At 41.8% G+C, this 17,691-nt stretch overlaps 1 protein-coding gene across 14 annotated transcripts in view; it reads left to right on the top strand.

The window, feature by feature from the left end:
• Positions 1-17,372, top strand: part of KATNB1 (katanin regulatory subunit B1) — a 301,411-nt gene extending 284,039 nt beyond the window's left edge. For 8 of the 14 annotated variants that reach the window (XM_033941720.1, XM_033941719.1, XM_033941721.1 and 5 more), the window contains one exon: positions 6,509-6,907. In XM_033941720.1, coding sequence (XP_033797611.1) covers positions 6,509-6,677 — 169 coding nt within the window. In that variant the 3' untranslated portion in view covers positions 6,678-6,907. Of the gene's footprint in view, positions 1-5,861; positions 6,001-6,508; positions 6,910-15,246 lie in introns of those variants that run through there. The other 6 variants (XM_033941729.1, XM_033941728.1, XM_033941724.1 and 3 more) reach the window with 3 other exon arrangements.
• The last annotated feature ends 319 nt before the right edge of the window (positions 17,373-17,691 follow it).

The following is a 17,691-nucleotide window of genomic DNA, read 5'->3' as shown; positions in this document are numbered from 1 at the left end:
CGTGCGGCCCTCCATTCCTTCTTGGGATCTGAATCTGGTTCTGTCAGTTCTAGTGCGCCCTCCTTTTGAACCGTTGGGCGACTGCTCTTTGAAGGACCTTACTCTTAAAGCGGTCTTCATGGTGGCCATTACTTCAGCTAGACGCGTTTCTGAGTTGCAGGCTTTCTCTTGTAGGGCTCCCTTCTTGGAGTTTTTCTGGGGAGCGGGTTGTCTTGAGGCCTGTTCCTTCTTTTCTGCCAAAAGTAGTTTCTCCTTTCCATGTCAATCAATCTGTAGTCCTCCCAGTGTTGGGTAGTCAGGAGGGCTCTTCTAAGCAAAGAGAGCTGCGCAAGTTGGATGTCAGTCGGGACCTTCGCTCTTATGTGCAGAGGACCCAGGAGATCAGGAAATCAGATCATCTCTTTGCCTTTCTAACAGATCCTCGTAAGGAGGATGGCACTTCTAAGGCTACTATTGCGTGCTAGATTAAGGAGATTATTGCTTCCGCTTAACTTCTGAAGCCTCAGGGCTCATTCCACTAGGGGTCAGGCAGCTTCTTGGGTTGAGTCTTCTCTAGTGCCTCCAGTGGATATTTGCAAGGCTGCAGTTTGGTCTTCTCTGCATTCCTTTGTCAGACACTACCTTGTGGATGTTCAAGCGTGTTGGGATGCGGTATTCATTGAACGTGTTCTGGTGTCGGCCCTTCGGGGGTCCCCACCCTTGATGGGATACTGCTTTGGTATGTCACATCCATAAAGGAACTATACCGGTCTATCAGGTGATACAGAAAGCGAAATTAGGTTCTTACCTACTAATTTTCTTTCTGTTAGCCTGTAGACCAGTATAGTTCACCACCCTATCTGTCTTTGAGTGGTGATGCGGGTTTTTGCCTCGCATGCAGATTTTGAATTTTTCTGAGGGTTATAGTATTTTTCTAGGGCCGGGGAGAATTAAGAACAGCAGCAGTGGCTCAGCTAGCTTAGCTGGTGCGCTGTGGGAATGTTTTATTTTCTAAGATAAAGTTCTACACATGGTTCCAACAGTTGTTTGCAGATGTTGGTTGTTTTTCCACTCCTGTTCAGAGTATATTTTACTGTTTTCAGTTAAGAATTTTCCTAGGTTCTGCTTGGCTATTCGGCAGACTGGATTAGTAGAGGGGAAGCTTTACTGATATACAAGTTTGATCTCAATCTCCACCTGCTGGTAGCAGTGAGGTATAATACCCATCTGTAAAGGAACTATACCGGTATACAGGCTAACAGAAAGAAAATTAGCAGGTAAGAACCTAATTTCTCCTTTTCTTATTCTGTACCTGTACAGAAAGCCCATTACACTACTACTACTTATCATTTCTATAGCGCTGAAAGGCATACGTAGCGCAATACATTTAATATTCAATAGACGGTCCCTGCTCAGAAGAGTTTACAATCTAATAGGACATTTCAGGGTTGGGGAGTTTCTGGTAGAAGGAATGATAATAATAATAATAGTTTATATACCGCAAGGCTGTAAAGTTCTATGCGGTTTACAATAGTTAAAAATACAACAAATTGAATAAAACTAAAAAGGTAAAAAGAACCCTAAAAAGATCTGATTATTGCATGATAAAATTCTACAAATCAGCTACCTAAGTACTTCAAAAACAGATATGTTTTTAGATGTTTCTGAAATGCCCCATAAGTATCAGTAAGCAGAAGCAATTGTTCTAGAACTTTGCCCCATAATGCTGCCTGATATGAAAAAAAATATTGATGTTTTTTAAGTTTACATTCTCTAACAGGTGGAAAAACAAAATTCAGGTGTGAGCTTCTCTTGATTGCAAAAGAGAAAAGCCTAGGGCCTGAAATGGTCAGGGGGGCCCGTTGGTGAGGTGCTTTAGGGCCATTTGGGCTCAGCCTCGCTGGATTCGCCGGCAACAGCAGCGTAGTCCTCCCCCGACCAGCAACAGCGTCGTCGTCCCCCCTCGATCGGCAGCAGCGTTGTCCCGGCAGACAGACAAACCTCCCTCCAGGAGTGCCGCTGTCGATGCTGCCGGAGGCAGTGGCATACGTGGGGCAGACCGCCCCAGGTGCACAGCCGGCCAGGTCCAAAACCTCCCGCCCTACTCTACAACGGGACCTGCACCTCAGCGCAGCTGCCGTACTTATTCTGGAGCAGCGTCTATCTGTTGTCCTGAGGAAGGGGGTTGTTATTCCCTCGAAACGGAGTCCGTTGGCTATTTAGAAATCTGATCCACGGAGAAGCTAAGTACTATTCGGACTTTGTTTTGGTTTTTCTGCCCCCACTTGTATGGTTGATACTGGATGTTTCAAGTTTCAAGTTTATTAGCATTTTTTGAATTGCCTATCAAAATATCTAGACAATGTACACTCTAAAAGCCACAGATAGTGGTTTCACATATATTTTTGACATAATACAGACAATTTAAAACAATTTTAGAGAACGACCATTACAATACATTTGGGGTTAAGGAATGATATAAGTAGGCAGGGAAGAAGGGGAAAGTTACATCATTTTTATATATTGATATTTACATAAAGGGAAAACACAATGGGAACAAGGGGAATTAGAAAGTACAATATTTGTATTAAGAAGTATAAAAAATTATGCGTGTTATAATATGTGTTCAAATGCATCTTGAAATAAGAAAGGATGAGAGGCAGAGACAGTTTGTATACCTGTGGTATTTTCATTTGCACTTTTAGCATGAAAATTGTTGGTGCACTAGTACACATTCAATCACATTTCGGGTGAGCCTGAGGATGTTCCACAGTTTATGCTCATATGGGCACAATATTGTGACAGCTAGCGCTTTAGGGGTTCTATATTCACCCCGGAGTGAGCTGTGTGACTGAGGGCTACCTGTTCACTATCTATTATTATTATTATTATTACTTTTGTTTGGAGTGGTTGCCGGAGATATAGCTGTCTCTCCCTCTCACCCCTGTTTTTGGGTTAGGGAAGATTAGTTTACATATTGCTTTTGGGCTTCTTCCCTATTTTTTGAGTTTTTGATTTTTCACTGCGTGTATGAAAGACATGATTTTCTGTTAGCATTGACCAGCCTTGTTTGGCAAAATGCATCAGGCATGGTTCTTGGGAGCCTGATTTGAATCTCCTTATTTTCTACCGATCTTATTTTCTTTCATGTTGGATTCTTTGGACTGCTTGCCTTGTTTCGTTATAAGTTAAAATACTGGAGTAGAACGTACTAGAGGAATCACAGATTTGGCTGTTTTTACATACATATGGGTTACAGTTGGTTGATGTAGACATTTGAGAGGCGTTGTAAACTTGGTTATTAATATAGACTTATATTTCAGATAGTATTACTGCTTTACAATATATTTGAACACTTTTATATACAGTATGAATGGAAAGGGTTCAGAGTTAAAGTCCTGAGTAAGTGGGTGGGAAGGGAAGGAATGGGGATTTGTTCAGAGATATTTGGGGGTTGCATAGAAGAAAAACTGTGTACTGGTATGCTAATCTTTGTTTTGAATTAAAAAAAGAAATACAAGTGGAAATAAAGAAGTAAATAATAAAACAGATAAATGGGGCAGGGGGCCCAGTGTACTTATGTGCCTAGGGGAACTTGAAGAATTAATCCTGCCCTGTATAATGGAATTAGAAAAGGTACAGAGAAGGGCGACAAAAATGATAAAAGGAATGGGATGACTTCCCTATGAGGAAAGGCTAAAGTGGCTAGGGCTCTTCAGCTTGGAGAAGAGACAGCTCAAGGGTGATATGATAGAGGTCTATAAAATAATGATTGGAGTAGAAAGGGTAGATGTGAATCGCTTGTTCACTCTCCAAAAATACTAGGAGTGGGGGACATGCGATGAAGCTACTAAGTAGTAGATTTAAAACAAACTGGAGAAAAGATTTCTTCACACAATGTGTAATTAAACTCTGGAATTCGTTGCCGGAGAATGTGGTGAAATCAGTTAGCTTAGCAGGGTTTAAAAAAGGTTTGGATAATTTCTTAAAAGTGAAGTCAATAGGCCATTATTAAGATGGCTTGGGGAAATCTACTGCTTATAAGATAAGCAGCATAAGATCTGTTTTACTACTTGGGATCTAGATAGGTACTTGGGGGCCTGGGTTGGCCACTGTTGGAAACAGGATACTGGGTTTGATGGACCTTCGGTCTGTCCCAGTATGGCAGTTATTAAGGGAAGAGATTTTACTCAATGTCACACACACACGTACCCCCTCCCTCCCCCCCCACACCCCACACATACACACATGAGATTCACTTCTCTTCCAGAAGCTGTCTCTTCCTATCCTGATGATTCTCGGTGGTATTAATGTTCAGTTTGATAATCCTATACAATCCATTGACTGCACCTTCCTTAATTTCCTTTCTGATCTATGTCTACAACAATTTGTTCCTTTTGCAATGCACTCTGCAGGTCATATCGTAGATCTAGTTCTTGCAGATAGATACTTCAGTTGTTTGCCCCTTTTTTTTTTTTTGCCTTCCTTTCCCTTGGTCAATCATTGTCTTTTTTTTTTTTTTTTTCTGTGACCCCTTCCACTATCTGTTCTCAAATCTCTTCACTGCTTTCTCTATCACATGGGTTATCAAACATCAATCTGTCCTCCCTTGAGACTTGCATCTTTTCTTCCCAGTTTCACAAAGTTAGTTCTTTCTGAACAAGCTGAAGTTTGGGATAAGGCTTGTCATAATAAATTATATTGCTTCGTTGAAACCTGTTTTTTCTTCTCCCATCATTGCTACCCATGGTACCATGTGGGTGTTCGTTTATTGAAGTGCCTGGTTTAAGCAAGCAGAAAGGCACTGGTGCCACACCAACACTGCAACTTCATTTACTGCTTAAAAAGAGGCCCATAGATTTTACCAGGGGGAGGTTACTAAGGTCCAAAGGACTTACTATTCTAGTTTAGTCACTTCAGTGCCAAAATGCTCAAACTTTTCTATGATTTCATCATCAATATCTCAAAAGGACAGTTCCATCACCTTATCTGAGTGCTACTCTATTTGCCAAATTCTTTAGTTTTAAAATCTCTGATATAAAGCAGCAATTTAATAATTTTACAACAGCTAATTTGCTCTCAGCTGATCACTCTTTCTGATATCTTTATTGGTACTGATATTATCTGTCTTCCCTTTCTCCTGCTTCTGATTTAGGACTCACTTCTCATGCTTCACTGGGTCATTCTTGGTGTTATTTCGGTGTAACTTTGTTCACTACCTTTCTTCAATTTATCACTTCTGCCAGGGCTACCACCTGTCTACTAGATCCTTTTCCTGTAGCCTGATTCAAAATTTCCACCTCAAAGCTGCTGCTTTTTCTTTACAAAACCATAACCACTGATGAAGTTCCCAAGTCATGGAAACACTTTTGTTTGCCTCTTAATCAACAAAGTCTTGACAAATTTGTTCACCAACAATTATCGTTCAGTTTTCAATCTACCCTTTCTCGCTTATCTTAAAGCACATGGCTCTCTCCCAACTGCTTTAGCACATGGAACATTCAAACTTTCTGCATCCCGTCAATCAAGTTTCTATTCAGGCCCTAGCGAGGAAACATTTATTACAGGTCTTTTAAATGAGCAGCACTGTTTATGGTGGTAATCTTGTTTTTGTAATCTCTTTAGATCTTTCAGTTGCTTTCTTAACTATCATTATATGGTTCCTTTCCTTTTTACAGGACTGTTCATTTATGGTTTCTACTACAACTTCTCAATCCTCACCATTTCCTCTTCACTGTAGGGTCCTCCAGAGTTCGGTCCATCCTTTCTTCATTTCAGTATCTTTTTAAACCCGCTCACTTCACTTATTATGGTATCTTGGCCTATTATGCTGATGATATTCTTCTAATAATCTCTGTTCATCCTGCCTTGATTTCTCGCAGTTACAACTTTGGGTGCTGTTTCAACTTGTTTGAGGACCAAACTTGCTGTTTCTCAACTCCTCCAAATAAACTGCCTGCTGGATTACTAATTTATCATCTAAACCAACTTCTGCTCTACTGCTAAATGTTTATAATCATTCCTATAGTAAGTTTGCTTAAATATCTTGGTGGTGTTATTGAATAGACTCTGTCCTTTAAGCCAGAAGTCAATTCCTAATGTTGCTTCTGAACTTTACACTAGTTTCAATCCATTCATATCAGCTTAAATGTCATTTCTTTATGCAACAGTTATCAGCAGTTTAGATTATGCAAATATAATCTTTGTAGTCTCCCATCTTATGTGTTTAAGCATCTCCAGACTATCCAAAATGCAGCTATCTGTATTTATTTCAGGCTAGGAAATTTGATCATGTCACTTCTTTGTTTGTTCATCACCATTGGCTTAAAATTTTGTTTTGTATTCAGTTTAATGTTTGTTCACTGCTTCACAAAGCCCTTTGTCATTCCTTATCTATCTAGTCTTTTATTTCCCTTTGCAACACCTTACTTTCTTCATTCTTCTAATTCTAATGGATATTGACTGGTTCTTTAGCCTCTATCTCTGGCTCACGTGGAATCCACTAGAAAGTGCTTTCTTTTTTTTTTAGGACCCCGTCTATGGAATTCTCTGCCTCCTGCTCTGAAACTGAAATCTTCTTATCTGTCAGCTTTGAAAACTCATCTCTCTACTCTGGCATATGGAAGCCAGGCCTGAGACTATCAGCTCACACTCTCCTGTATCTTTTTAATTATTGCTTGGCTGTCTGTTCTATTTAATTGTGGTGGTATTTTGTGTTGAACTCTGTTTTTTAATTGATTGTGAATTGCCTTGATTTTACCTAAAAGAGAGAAGGTTTATAAAATCCTAATAAACCATACATTAATCATATAAGTAGGCCCTAGCACATGGAGAGGAGAGAAGAGAAAAGTACTCCACAATCACACAACCCCAAGGGAACTAATTATTCAACACTCCAAACACCCCTGGTATATATTCACTTGTTCCCTACTCAAAAGGAATTAATTTTATGTTAAGACTTCTATTCAGCTCAAAGGATATCATGAGAAAGGGAAGAAAGTGCCTCAGACTCCTGCCTGCCGTTGCTCATTAGCTTTCAAGTAGGTTATATTTATAAGCTACCTTTAGATCAAAAACCATCGTTGACTATTGGGCTTAGCAGACTTGCCATTTTGAACAACAGTGTGGAGAGAAGAAGATTTTTTAAATTGCAGTGGAGAGAGGTAAGAGTTTTAGCTTCAGACTTTTGTGTACATTGTGTACTCATCCGACCGCAGTTCTAACACACTAGTGGGAAATGATTTTTGGTCACTCTTGATAACGGCTGTTAGGTCCCCCCCAAGCTGGAGGAAGTTTGGATTGGTAGGGTTTAGCTCTCAGATGTTTAACATAGAAACATAATTTAAAAACAAAAATTTTAAAAAATTATAATTAATTTAAAAATATTTATTAAAAATTATAAAATTAATTTAAAAAATTTAGAAAATCATTAGGAGGAGGAGGTTTTTGAGCCAATGAGGTAGCTCATAAATATAGCCTGCTTGAAAGCTAATAGCAATGGCAGGCAGGAGTCTGAGGCTCTTTCCTCCCTTTCTCATGATATCCTTTGAGCTGAATAGAAGTCTTAACATAAAATTAATTCCTTTTGAGTATATACCAGGGATGTTTGGAGTGTTAGAGAAGAAAAAAGTACCTTAGTTCTCTTCCAGGATAGGGGCAGAGGGCAGACTAGCCTTAGCTGCCTTACTGCTGGATTGGAGATGGATCTTCTGTATGCATATCCCCTGATCCCTTAATATCTGTGAACCATGATTCTGATATCTTCCTTTTGGCCAAGACAGGCGTTTCCTTTTCATCTGGACTTTTCCAAAAGAAAGACCCATAAAACTAGGGAATTGCAAACACTGACCACAGAAACTTGAGGAATGTTGTTATACCCCAGCACTGAGGCCTAGATGTATTAAACCAATGTTCTTCAACCTTTTTACACCTATGGACCAGTGGAAATAAAATAATTATTTTGTGGACCGGCAAACCACCAAGACTGAAATTTTAAAAAAACATTTCCGCCCAGTCTCCGTGAACTCGGTCCCCGCAAACCATCTGATCCCATCCACACAAGCCTCAGTTATGATTTTATATTGAATGTATTTTATTAAAGTATAAAAAGAAACAATATTCTGTACAATTGTCATTTTATAAATACAAATATACAGAGCAAGGACCAACAAAGCCCCTGTCTCCCCTCCCCTTCACATATATCCCCTCTACTATCAAGAAAACTGAACAAGCCAAATTATTACAGAATGCTACACAGAAATATCATGCTAACAGAATACAGCAGTCACACATGACAGGAATAGTGTTAGGGGAATGCCCCCTGGTCAGAGAGAGCCCTAAGCCAGTTGGAAGCTAAAGAAGCACTGCCTGGGCTTTGCAGTCCCCAGTTATGTCTCTAGCAGGATATATAGTTCAAATCTGATATATTCTAATGACAAAATAGAAATACAATTATTTTTCTACCTTTTATTGTCTGCCCATTTTGTTCATGTTTATCCCAGTTTCTGCTTTCTTCTGTCTTTCTTAATTTTCTTTCCAAGGTCTTCAGTCTATCTGCCACTTCTGTCCCTTCCTGTCTTCTACCTATTACTCCAATATCCAGAACCTCTTTTTTCTTCTTACTGCATCCACCCCATGTCCAGCATCTCCCACCTACTCAGTCAAGTCTGCTTTTTTTTCCTTCACCCTACAACCTCCATGTCCAGCAACTTCCTGTGTTCTTTTTTTCTTCCCGTTGCTCAGCCAGCCAGCCAACCCACCATCTTCCCCATCCCATTCCAGTACCTCCCCTCTTTTCCCCATCTTAATCCAGCAGATACCTTCCATCACCCTACTCCCTCCATTCCTTATTCAGTATGTTTTCCTTGTCTCCCTATCCCCTCTGTCTCCCTACTCCCTCGACTCATGTCCAACATCTTACTTCTGTCTTCATACTCCACCCTCATGTTCAGCATTTTCCATGTCTTTCTACCCTTGCAAGGTCCAGCATCTGTTTCTGTGTCCCTATTCTTCCAATAACTATCCTCCCCCAAGGCGATCCACCATCTCCCTTCTGTCACACCAATCCCCCCTGGGTCTACCATCCCCTTCCCACAACACGTATATCACATTTTTCCCGCTCCTCATAATCCAGCATCTCTTATTCCCTCCCTTAGTTGCTGGCCCCGATCCACTCTTTCAGAACTCGATTGCTATCAGCCCTGCCTTCGACCCTGGTCCTTCTAAACTGGGCAGGACCCTCCATGCCCTGGCATCTCTTCCTCCTCCCTCTCTCTCCTCCATGCCCTGGCATCACTAGAGCATATTCAATTCCTGTAGCACTAGACTCTGAAACCAATTGAACATGAAGTTAATCTAATGCTGCGTCCTCATCCATCAGGTTTCTAGGTACTATCAAGGAGTAGTGGAATGACATGGCAGGTAGGCCTGCTGCCCCACACGCACGCTCTTTGCCTGCTACTGGCAAGGATCTGTCTGTAATTGTCATAGGGGGATCTGCCCAAAGTTCGACCCTTTCCTTTGATCTGCACATATGTAATGAGCCATTGCATTAACAAAAAAAGTGAGGGCACAGATTAAAGCTCCCCAATGGTTAAAAACAAATCCGAGAAGCTGAAAAGAAGATCAGTGAAACAAACGGTGTTTATGCATCTGCACTGGTAGCAAAGAATGTGCCTATTGGCCCTCCCAAAGTCAAATCAAAAGAGTTTTTCAGCAAAACCACTCAAAGGGTCTCCTCCTGCCGCTCTGCTGCTGTTTCTCTCTAGCTCTAGCGTGAACCTTTTTGTTGAGATAGCTGTTAAATTTCAGTTCAGAATCTTGTCTTGCTGGGCACAGCGGGGCCCTGACACGGCATCCATTCTCATAAGCTGCCGGTGGCTGCCCTGAAGTTTTCTCTCTGCCGCAACTTCTGGTTTCTAACAGGGCAAATTGCCTCAGAGGGAAAGTTTCAGGGCAACCACTGGTAGCGTGTGAGAATGGCTGCCGTGTCGGGATCCTGCTGAAAAGTAACAGATCAGGAAGCGAGAGAGATTTAGAGAAGGGGAAGAGAAATTCGGACCACAGAGCCCAGGGCAGCTGCCCTGTTTGCTCCTCCCTAATGCCGGCTCTGGGGCCCCCTTAACAATTTCAGGCCCTAGGCATGTGCCTCCTGGGCCTACCCTTTAATCCGGCCCTGGCAGCAATAACAAAGACAAAACCTACCCTACCTTCAATTGTGGTCCCGCTAAATCAGATGGCAAGAACGAAGATAAACTCTGCGGGACCTTTCCTCTTACCTGCATTGCTATTTGCTATAAGCTCTGCCAGTCTCAATCCTGCCCTTCAAAAACAGGAAGTCACTTCAGAGGAGGGCAAGATCAAGATTGGCAGAGCCTATAGCGAGGCAGGCAAGAGGAAAAGTCCCGCAGCTTCTGTCTTTCTTTTTGTCCTTTAATCCGGCCCTGCCAACACCACCGCAGTCAGGGCGCCTACTGCTTTACACCCGGCAGGAAATTTAACTGCGTCGATCTCGCTGGCCCTGCGCGGACCGGCAGGAATTTTCTGCAGACCGGCACTGGTCCGCGAACTGGCGGTTGAAGAACACTGAACTAAACAACAAGAAACAAAAAGAAGACCCAATATTCCACAGTAAGAGCAATCCAACGATAAAATGTGGATGTAGATGTTCTGAAAGATGATTTATTATCCGCTCTTTGCAATAAAAACATTAAAATATAAGTCTATACAAGTATAAGTCTATACGATACGTGTTTCAGTGAGCCCGCTTTCCTCGGGTCCTGTGGTGCTCAATTCTTTTATTTACTCAAGACCCGACACGTACGTGTTTTGGCCGTAAGACCTGCCTCAGGGTTCTTTTCCTCAATGTGGAATACTGTTTTGTGATTGTCCTCAAAGTCGCTGTGTGTAGGGACAGTTTCCTAAATGGTGGGCCTTCATATTGCTGCCATGTGGGGGGGATGAGTCACATTGGCAGGAGGGTATAGGCATCTCTCCTGCCTTTTTGGGGGGGAGGGTAGTGAATGGTTCGGGAGGGCCGCAATTGACAGGAAGGAGTGTGCTTCCCTCCTGCCAATTTTCTTTCACGGGGGGAGGGGCTCAACACGACAGGAGGAAGTGGGCTTTCCTCCTGCCATTTTTACTGCCACCGGGGGGGGGGGGGGAGGGGTGTCGGTTAGCAATGCTGGTTCATGGGGGTGGGCTGTGATCAGAAGAGAGGGGGTGCTTTTTTAATGGGGCAGATATTGTGCACATGTAACACGCACAACATCTGTGCCCATTAAAAAATAAAAAAGTTTCCTGCCCCAAACAGCTGAGTAGCAAGAGGCTGCTTTTTGGTGCTTCCCCTGCCTCTTAGCTATTCAGGCTTTCCTTACTGGCTCTGCACATCTGTGAGAATTGCTCTCAGCACACAAGTCAGAGGTTGCATTGGGAATTACGACGAATATCCGTGTGAATCATTTGCATACAAACTTTAGTGCATCAATAGCTCTTTTTGAATCAACCAAAAAATCGGATTGGAGAAACCCACATGGTCTTTCCAATCCTCATTAGTGCATCTAGCCCTGAGTCCCTTACCTCCCCTCCCCCCAGCTTGGATGTTTGAGAGGACAACTGTGGCTGCCCGAAATTTGCCTAACAGTATTTTAAAAGTCCTCCTTTCTTCTAGAAGCAACTCTATTAAAGCAGTTTTATGGTTATATGTGAAAGAGGTTTACTGTGGGATGGCACTAGAGAATGACATGGAGAAAAAATTTGTCCCTATTCCCATGAGCTCGTTACCATCCCCTCCCTGTCCCATTACCATCTGTCCCCGCAAACCATCCGCACAAGTCTCGAATAGTTTTATACTGAACTTATTTTTTTTAAGTATAAAAAGAAACAATATTCTGTACAATTGTCATTTTATAAATTCAGCTGGCAGGGCTTTGTTTATAAATGTTTATCCACATAACTAATATACTACTTTATCCTAAAGCAAAAAAAGAAAAGAAATAGAAATTTTTTATCTACCTTTGTTGTCTGGTTTCTGCTTTCCTCATCTTCTCGTCATTCTATTCCTTTCATCCACTGTCTGCTTTCTCTCTGCCTCTTCCATATGGCATCTGCTCTGTTACTGTGCCTCTCCCTTCTATCTATCCCTCCACCCCCCCAATTGGTCTGGCACTCATCTCCTTCAGAGTCTTCTCACCTCTCTCTTTTACCCACTAACATGCAGTGTCTTCTCCCCTCTTTCCTACTCACTAACATACAGTGTCTGCTTCTCATTCCCCTTCTCTCTCCTCTTCCAGCGTGTTCCTCTCTCTCTCCCCTACCCATTTCCATTCAGTATCTGTTCCCTCCTCCTTTCTCCACTTCTCTTCATAGTCCTTCATGATCCAGCAGCCCCCTCCCTCCCAATTGACGCCATCCAAGCATCTCCCTCCCTCCCTTTCCCTCACCTTTGTAGCGATTTTCATTTTTCTTTTCTCCTTTCAACAAATCGCGCAGTTGCTTTAATCTCCTCTGACACAATCGGAAACAGGAAGTTGCCTCAGAGGAGAAGATTCAAGAAACCGCGCACGACTTGTTGAAAGGCTCATGCCACTGGGAGAGAAGAAAAATTAAAATCGCCACAAAGGTGGAGGGAGGGAGATGCCCGGACAGCGGCGATTGGGAGGGAGGTAAGGGGCTGCTAGACCGCACGATTAGTGACCATGTACATTCCCTCACTTCACTGCGGAGACAAGGCCATTCACCACTCGATGGGGCGGTGAATGGCCTTGTCCTTGTACCCGCGGCGACCACTCTTTTTCTCTGGTAACAACCACTGCGTCATTCTCTAGATGGCACCTTCGGTATTTATTGGAATCAGGTTCCTTAGTGCAATTGGATTTATCTTCTGCATAATGGTGAAATGTCATCTCTGCATAGCCTTTAATTCACTGTATGCAAGGCTTGCTTCTATTGAAGTTTCCCATCAAGCTACCAGCAGTGTCTCAACATTGTTCTAACTCACATTATGAAAACTCCCTTTGTGCTGCTAGACTCCTGTGCTCTGCAATACCTGGCCCTGAAAGGTCCTCTTTTTGGTGGTGGCAATTTCAGCTTGCAGTCACTTAGCTCCAAGCTCTAATTGATCCATCCTGCATCAAGTTTAAGAGATGGTTCTGTACATGCATCTACTGTTAAGTGGTATGAGATTTCCACCTTAACACATCATCCTGCCTTAGCTCCCTACATTGGGCAAACTAAAGCCCTTAGAAAGTCTACTCAACTTTTTCTTTCAACCTCAATAAAACCTAAAACTGCAATTGCCAGACACGCACTATCCAACTAGTTAGTAGACTGCATTTTTTTTTTCTTAGCCCAGGTATGTTTGTCATTTTTGAGGGTAACATCAAAGCTCTCAATGTTGAACGTATGACTGTGACAGTAGCTCACTTGAGGTCAGCCTCCATGGAGGATATTTGAGCAGGGATTGTTTCTTAATGTACAGCACTACATATGTCTAGCAGCGCTATAGAAATGATAACAGTACTGCATATGCCTTTCAAGTAGTAAATTTGCAAAGCAGTGCATATGAAGAGATGTCCAGCTATTTAGAAGGAATTCCTACCACAACAATAGGTTTGGCTATATTGCTCTTCATTTCTAGGCTGTCTTAAAAGGAAAAAAATGGGAGGGTTATGGGGAACTATAAAAAGGCTAGTTGCCACCAGAGATATGATGGCTTCTGTTGTAGTTCCTTTCATAATTGTTATGTTCCCTTTTTTTGTTGTTGAAGGCAGTTTGTAGCCAAATAGTCTCACCAGTGAGGACATGCTATCCTGCCTGTCCTTGAACAATACCACCTTATTTACCTTTGTAGACAGCAGGATACAAGTCTTACAGACTGTCGCTGTGTGCCAGCAACAGGTGTGATAAAAAAAAATACGGTGAATGCTGCTGCCAAGCGCTATCCAATGGAAAGGCAGGGATTTTCAATACGTCAAACCTTTGTAACAGTATGTGACAAGTTTCAACTAGTTTGGTGCAGTTGTGAGCTATGGTTGAGAGAAGGTGTGTTTTAAAGTGTGCCGTAAATCATGGATCATGAACAACGCTTTAACATGAAATTTTATTTCAAACTGCAAAAAGTGCTAAAGAAACACACAAAATGTTAAAATTAGTTTTGGGTGATGCTGCAGTGATCATGAAAGATGGTTTACAAATGGGTTGAGCAATGTCATAGTGGATGCGAATTGGTTGAAGATGAGGAAAGATTGGGATGTCCTTCAACATCAAAAACCCAAGAGAATGTTGAAAGAGTAAGCAAAATGATTCTGTCAAACAGTCGATTGACTATTAGAGAAATTTCTAAGGATCTGAACATCTCTTATGGTTCCATTCAAAACATTTTAACAATAGATTTGAACACAAGAAATGGGCAAACAGTTTCATCCTCCATCATGACAATGCTTTCTGTCACACATTGCTTCTGGTACAGGAATTTCTGTCAAATAGAAACATTATGGTGTGTACATCTATTATTCACCGGATCTGGCACTGTGTGACTTGTGGCTCTTCCCTAAAGTCAAAATAACCATGAAAAATAAACATTTTGAATCTATTCAGTACATCGAGGCAACCACAATAGCACAACTAAAGACACTCATGAAAGAGGACTTCCAGAACTGCTTCAGAAAGCGGCAAGAATGAGGGATAAGTGTGTTTAAAGCTAGGGGGAGTATCTTGATGGGGATTAATGGCAATGTGTCTTTTATTGTAATAATGTTTTTTATTTAAACATTCACCATATTTTTTGGTTGTATAACCTGTAGGGCTTCTGAAAACTTCAGAAAAGTTGTGGAAGCTGGAGAAGCATTTCTAACACTAGATTGTCAGTAATGTTTCCCATCTTTAAGGACTTGCATTCTGTTGTCCTTAGAGTACACCCGCTATAGGTAAACAACTTGCTTTACTTCTACCTAGTCTTCCTTGATTTCTTCCACACTGGAATGGGAGTAAAGATGCTATATTATTTTTCTATAGAATGGACTGCAGAAAAAGCTCTGTTTATCCTACTCTCCATTGCTTTTCCCCTAGCCTGAGTTGAGTTGGCTCTCTTAGTCTTCCCAGGTACACGTGTAGAAGATCTTAAGTGTGATTACAAGGGAATGGGTTTGATTCTGGATATGTGCTTGCTGACATGTTAACTGCACAAATGGTTGTTTTCCAACCCACCCACCCTTCCCCAAAATGGTATGTGTAACTATCACCACCACTATCTCTTTGCTCCCTTTGCAGGCTTATGAAGTGCAAGATGTGCTACAAACAACTGCAGGCACTCAGTAGCATGGTGAAGAACAAGGCTGGGCAAAGTGGCCGCCATGGCAGTGCCTTCCGTGAACTTCATCTCCTCATGGCTGGTCTGGAGTGACTCCTCTGTCATATTTTACAGCAGTCTCCAACTGTCAAACTAAACCTGAATTCCTCCTTCAGTTATCTCCATTCCTTCCCCTTCCCATCTGAACAATTTGCACTTGTCAGCTGCCCAATCTTGGATCTGCTCTCCCAAAGCACTGCATACATAGCAGATCTGTTTTCTCTTTGATGCTCCTTAGGGCAAAGGTTCTTTTTACAACATGAGGCTATTGTTTTTAGCAGCAGAAAAAGAGAATGAATGCAGAGAAGAGGACACACTGACCCTTCTGCTGGTTAGGACACCTTCCAGGTTTGTACAGTAGACCTGAGGTCAGCATTTTACCCCTATAGAGGTGTCAGATCCTTAAGGCTGATCCTTGCTGAAGCAGTTGCTCCTTCCCTTATAGAGGCAGGAGTAGTTGACACTTGATACAAAAGAATGGGACTCTGCAGCTTCTGCCAGTGAAGCTGGAAATGAGCATAGGTTTTTGTAGACCCAGTGAATTTTTCCCCATCAACTTTTTACATGTAGTTCATGTACTTTTTGATTTGTGTGTGACAAGCTAAATATCTTTTCCAGAGACTGAAGTAGCATTTGTTAACCTTATGACACATGTAAGCCTTGAAAATTATTTTTCTGCAGTAATTGAGGCTATTGTTTCCCTCCATACTGCTGATTGGGATTGGTGTTTGGTTTCTTGCAGTTGCATCACCTTTAGAGTATGGCCATAGGTGGCTGCAGCTGATGGAACAAACAGACCTAAATATTGGCAGAATAGAGAGAGTTTCCTAAACAGAGTGTGGCTATTAATTTGAATACATGCTGACCCCCTGACAAGACTTCAAGATGAGTTGTATGGCGTTGTGGATGGCTGTATGCTCAGAAGGGACACAGGAGCAAAGAACAGAGACCAACTTTGTCTCAATTCTTAGGGGTTTTATAAAAATTAAAATGGGAAGGGCAGAGTATAAACTGACCAGGGCCAAATTTCTGGTGTCCCTTATGAAGTCCATACAGAATGTGGTCTGTATAATTTATAATTTTCAATTTTAATTAAAAATATGTATTTGTAAGTACTTTTTTGAGAGTAATGAGGTTGTTTGAAAGGGAAGAAGGTAAAGGAAGAAGAAAAGAGACAGAAGAGAGGTAAACACGGGGAAAGAGTAAAGAGATGAAATGAGGAGGAACAAAAGCCCCTCACTCCATCCCATCTCTTCTAACCTTGGCTCATACAGTCTCCTCCTCACTTCTGCCTCATCTTTCATTACTCTTGCTTCATCCTGCCTACCCTACACCTCCTATTTTCTTTCATCCATTGCTAACTGACCTTCCTTATCTGTTCTCTCCCATTTTCATCTTGCCTTTCTTCTGTTACATATCCCTTTTCTTCTACCAGCTCTTGCAGACTTCTTTAGAAGGGAGGCATAAAGAAAGAACTGATAATCTCATCACTTCTTCCTATGCATTCTGCTCTATCCTCAATTTCTATACTTCCTATACCAGTACACTACTCTCCTTTCCCTGTCTTTCCCACTTTTCTCTCCTCATCTGTGCTTTCTCTTCTTCACTCTCTTCTGTACCTTTATACTTAACTAGAGGCTGACCAAAACAGCCACTGAAGCTATCTATCCTCTCAGCCAAAATCGAAACTGCAGCTGAAAATTTCTGTTGGTTTTGGCTGAAAGCCTGAAACCGGAAAATACAGTTTGGTTGTGTGAATGTGAACCAATGAAAGCCCATTGGGGCTTGTTGGAACTTGCTGGCAGCAGCCCTCTGTTAAACCCACCGATTATTCCCAGGAACTACACACATAGGCTGACAACTGGGAGAGCTGTTTTAACAAATTTCTCAAGTCTGGCACATTTATGTCCACAAGTCAGTGCAGATGTAATTAAACATTCTCTGAGATAGGACACTTGTGAGAATATGTAAAAAAAAAATCAAGATTACTAGATTTTTATGCTTACACAAACTGTGCATAAATAACAAGAGAGAGATTTTTCCTGTTTTGTATTTAGTTAAAGGACAAGCGTGATATAGATTCTTAATAAAGTAGAATAAAGAAGTGCAGACACTGGTCTACACTGTGGGTATTATATCAGCCTAATGCACAATCCGGACTTTAAAAAGCACCTTACCACTAGAGGTCATAGCAGCTATTTTTAAAGTAGAGCCAACAGGGTAGGAGTGACTGGGGATCACCCTTGCTCTAACTACACCATTAAACTGCCAGGGATTGTAAGATGGTGACCTGAAGAGAGCACCTAGAGGTAGGTAGGGGGAAAAGAAACTCCTGTTCAGAGAGAGGGAGACAAGGCAAAAGCACA

This window comes from Geotrypetes seraphini, chromosome 4 (assembly GCF_902459505.1).
Source record: "Geotrypetes seraphini chromosome 4, aGeoSer1.1, whole genome shotgun sequence".
In the NCBI taxonomy this organism is placed as follows: Eukaryota; Metazoa; Chordata; class Amphibia; order Gymnophiona; family Dermophiidae; genus Geotrypetes; species Geotrypetes seraphini.
The sequence above is the reverse complement of the archived record's forward strand: the minus strand, read 5'-3'. Positions and strand labels throughout refer to the sequence as shown.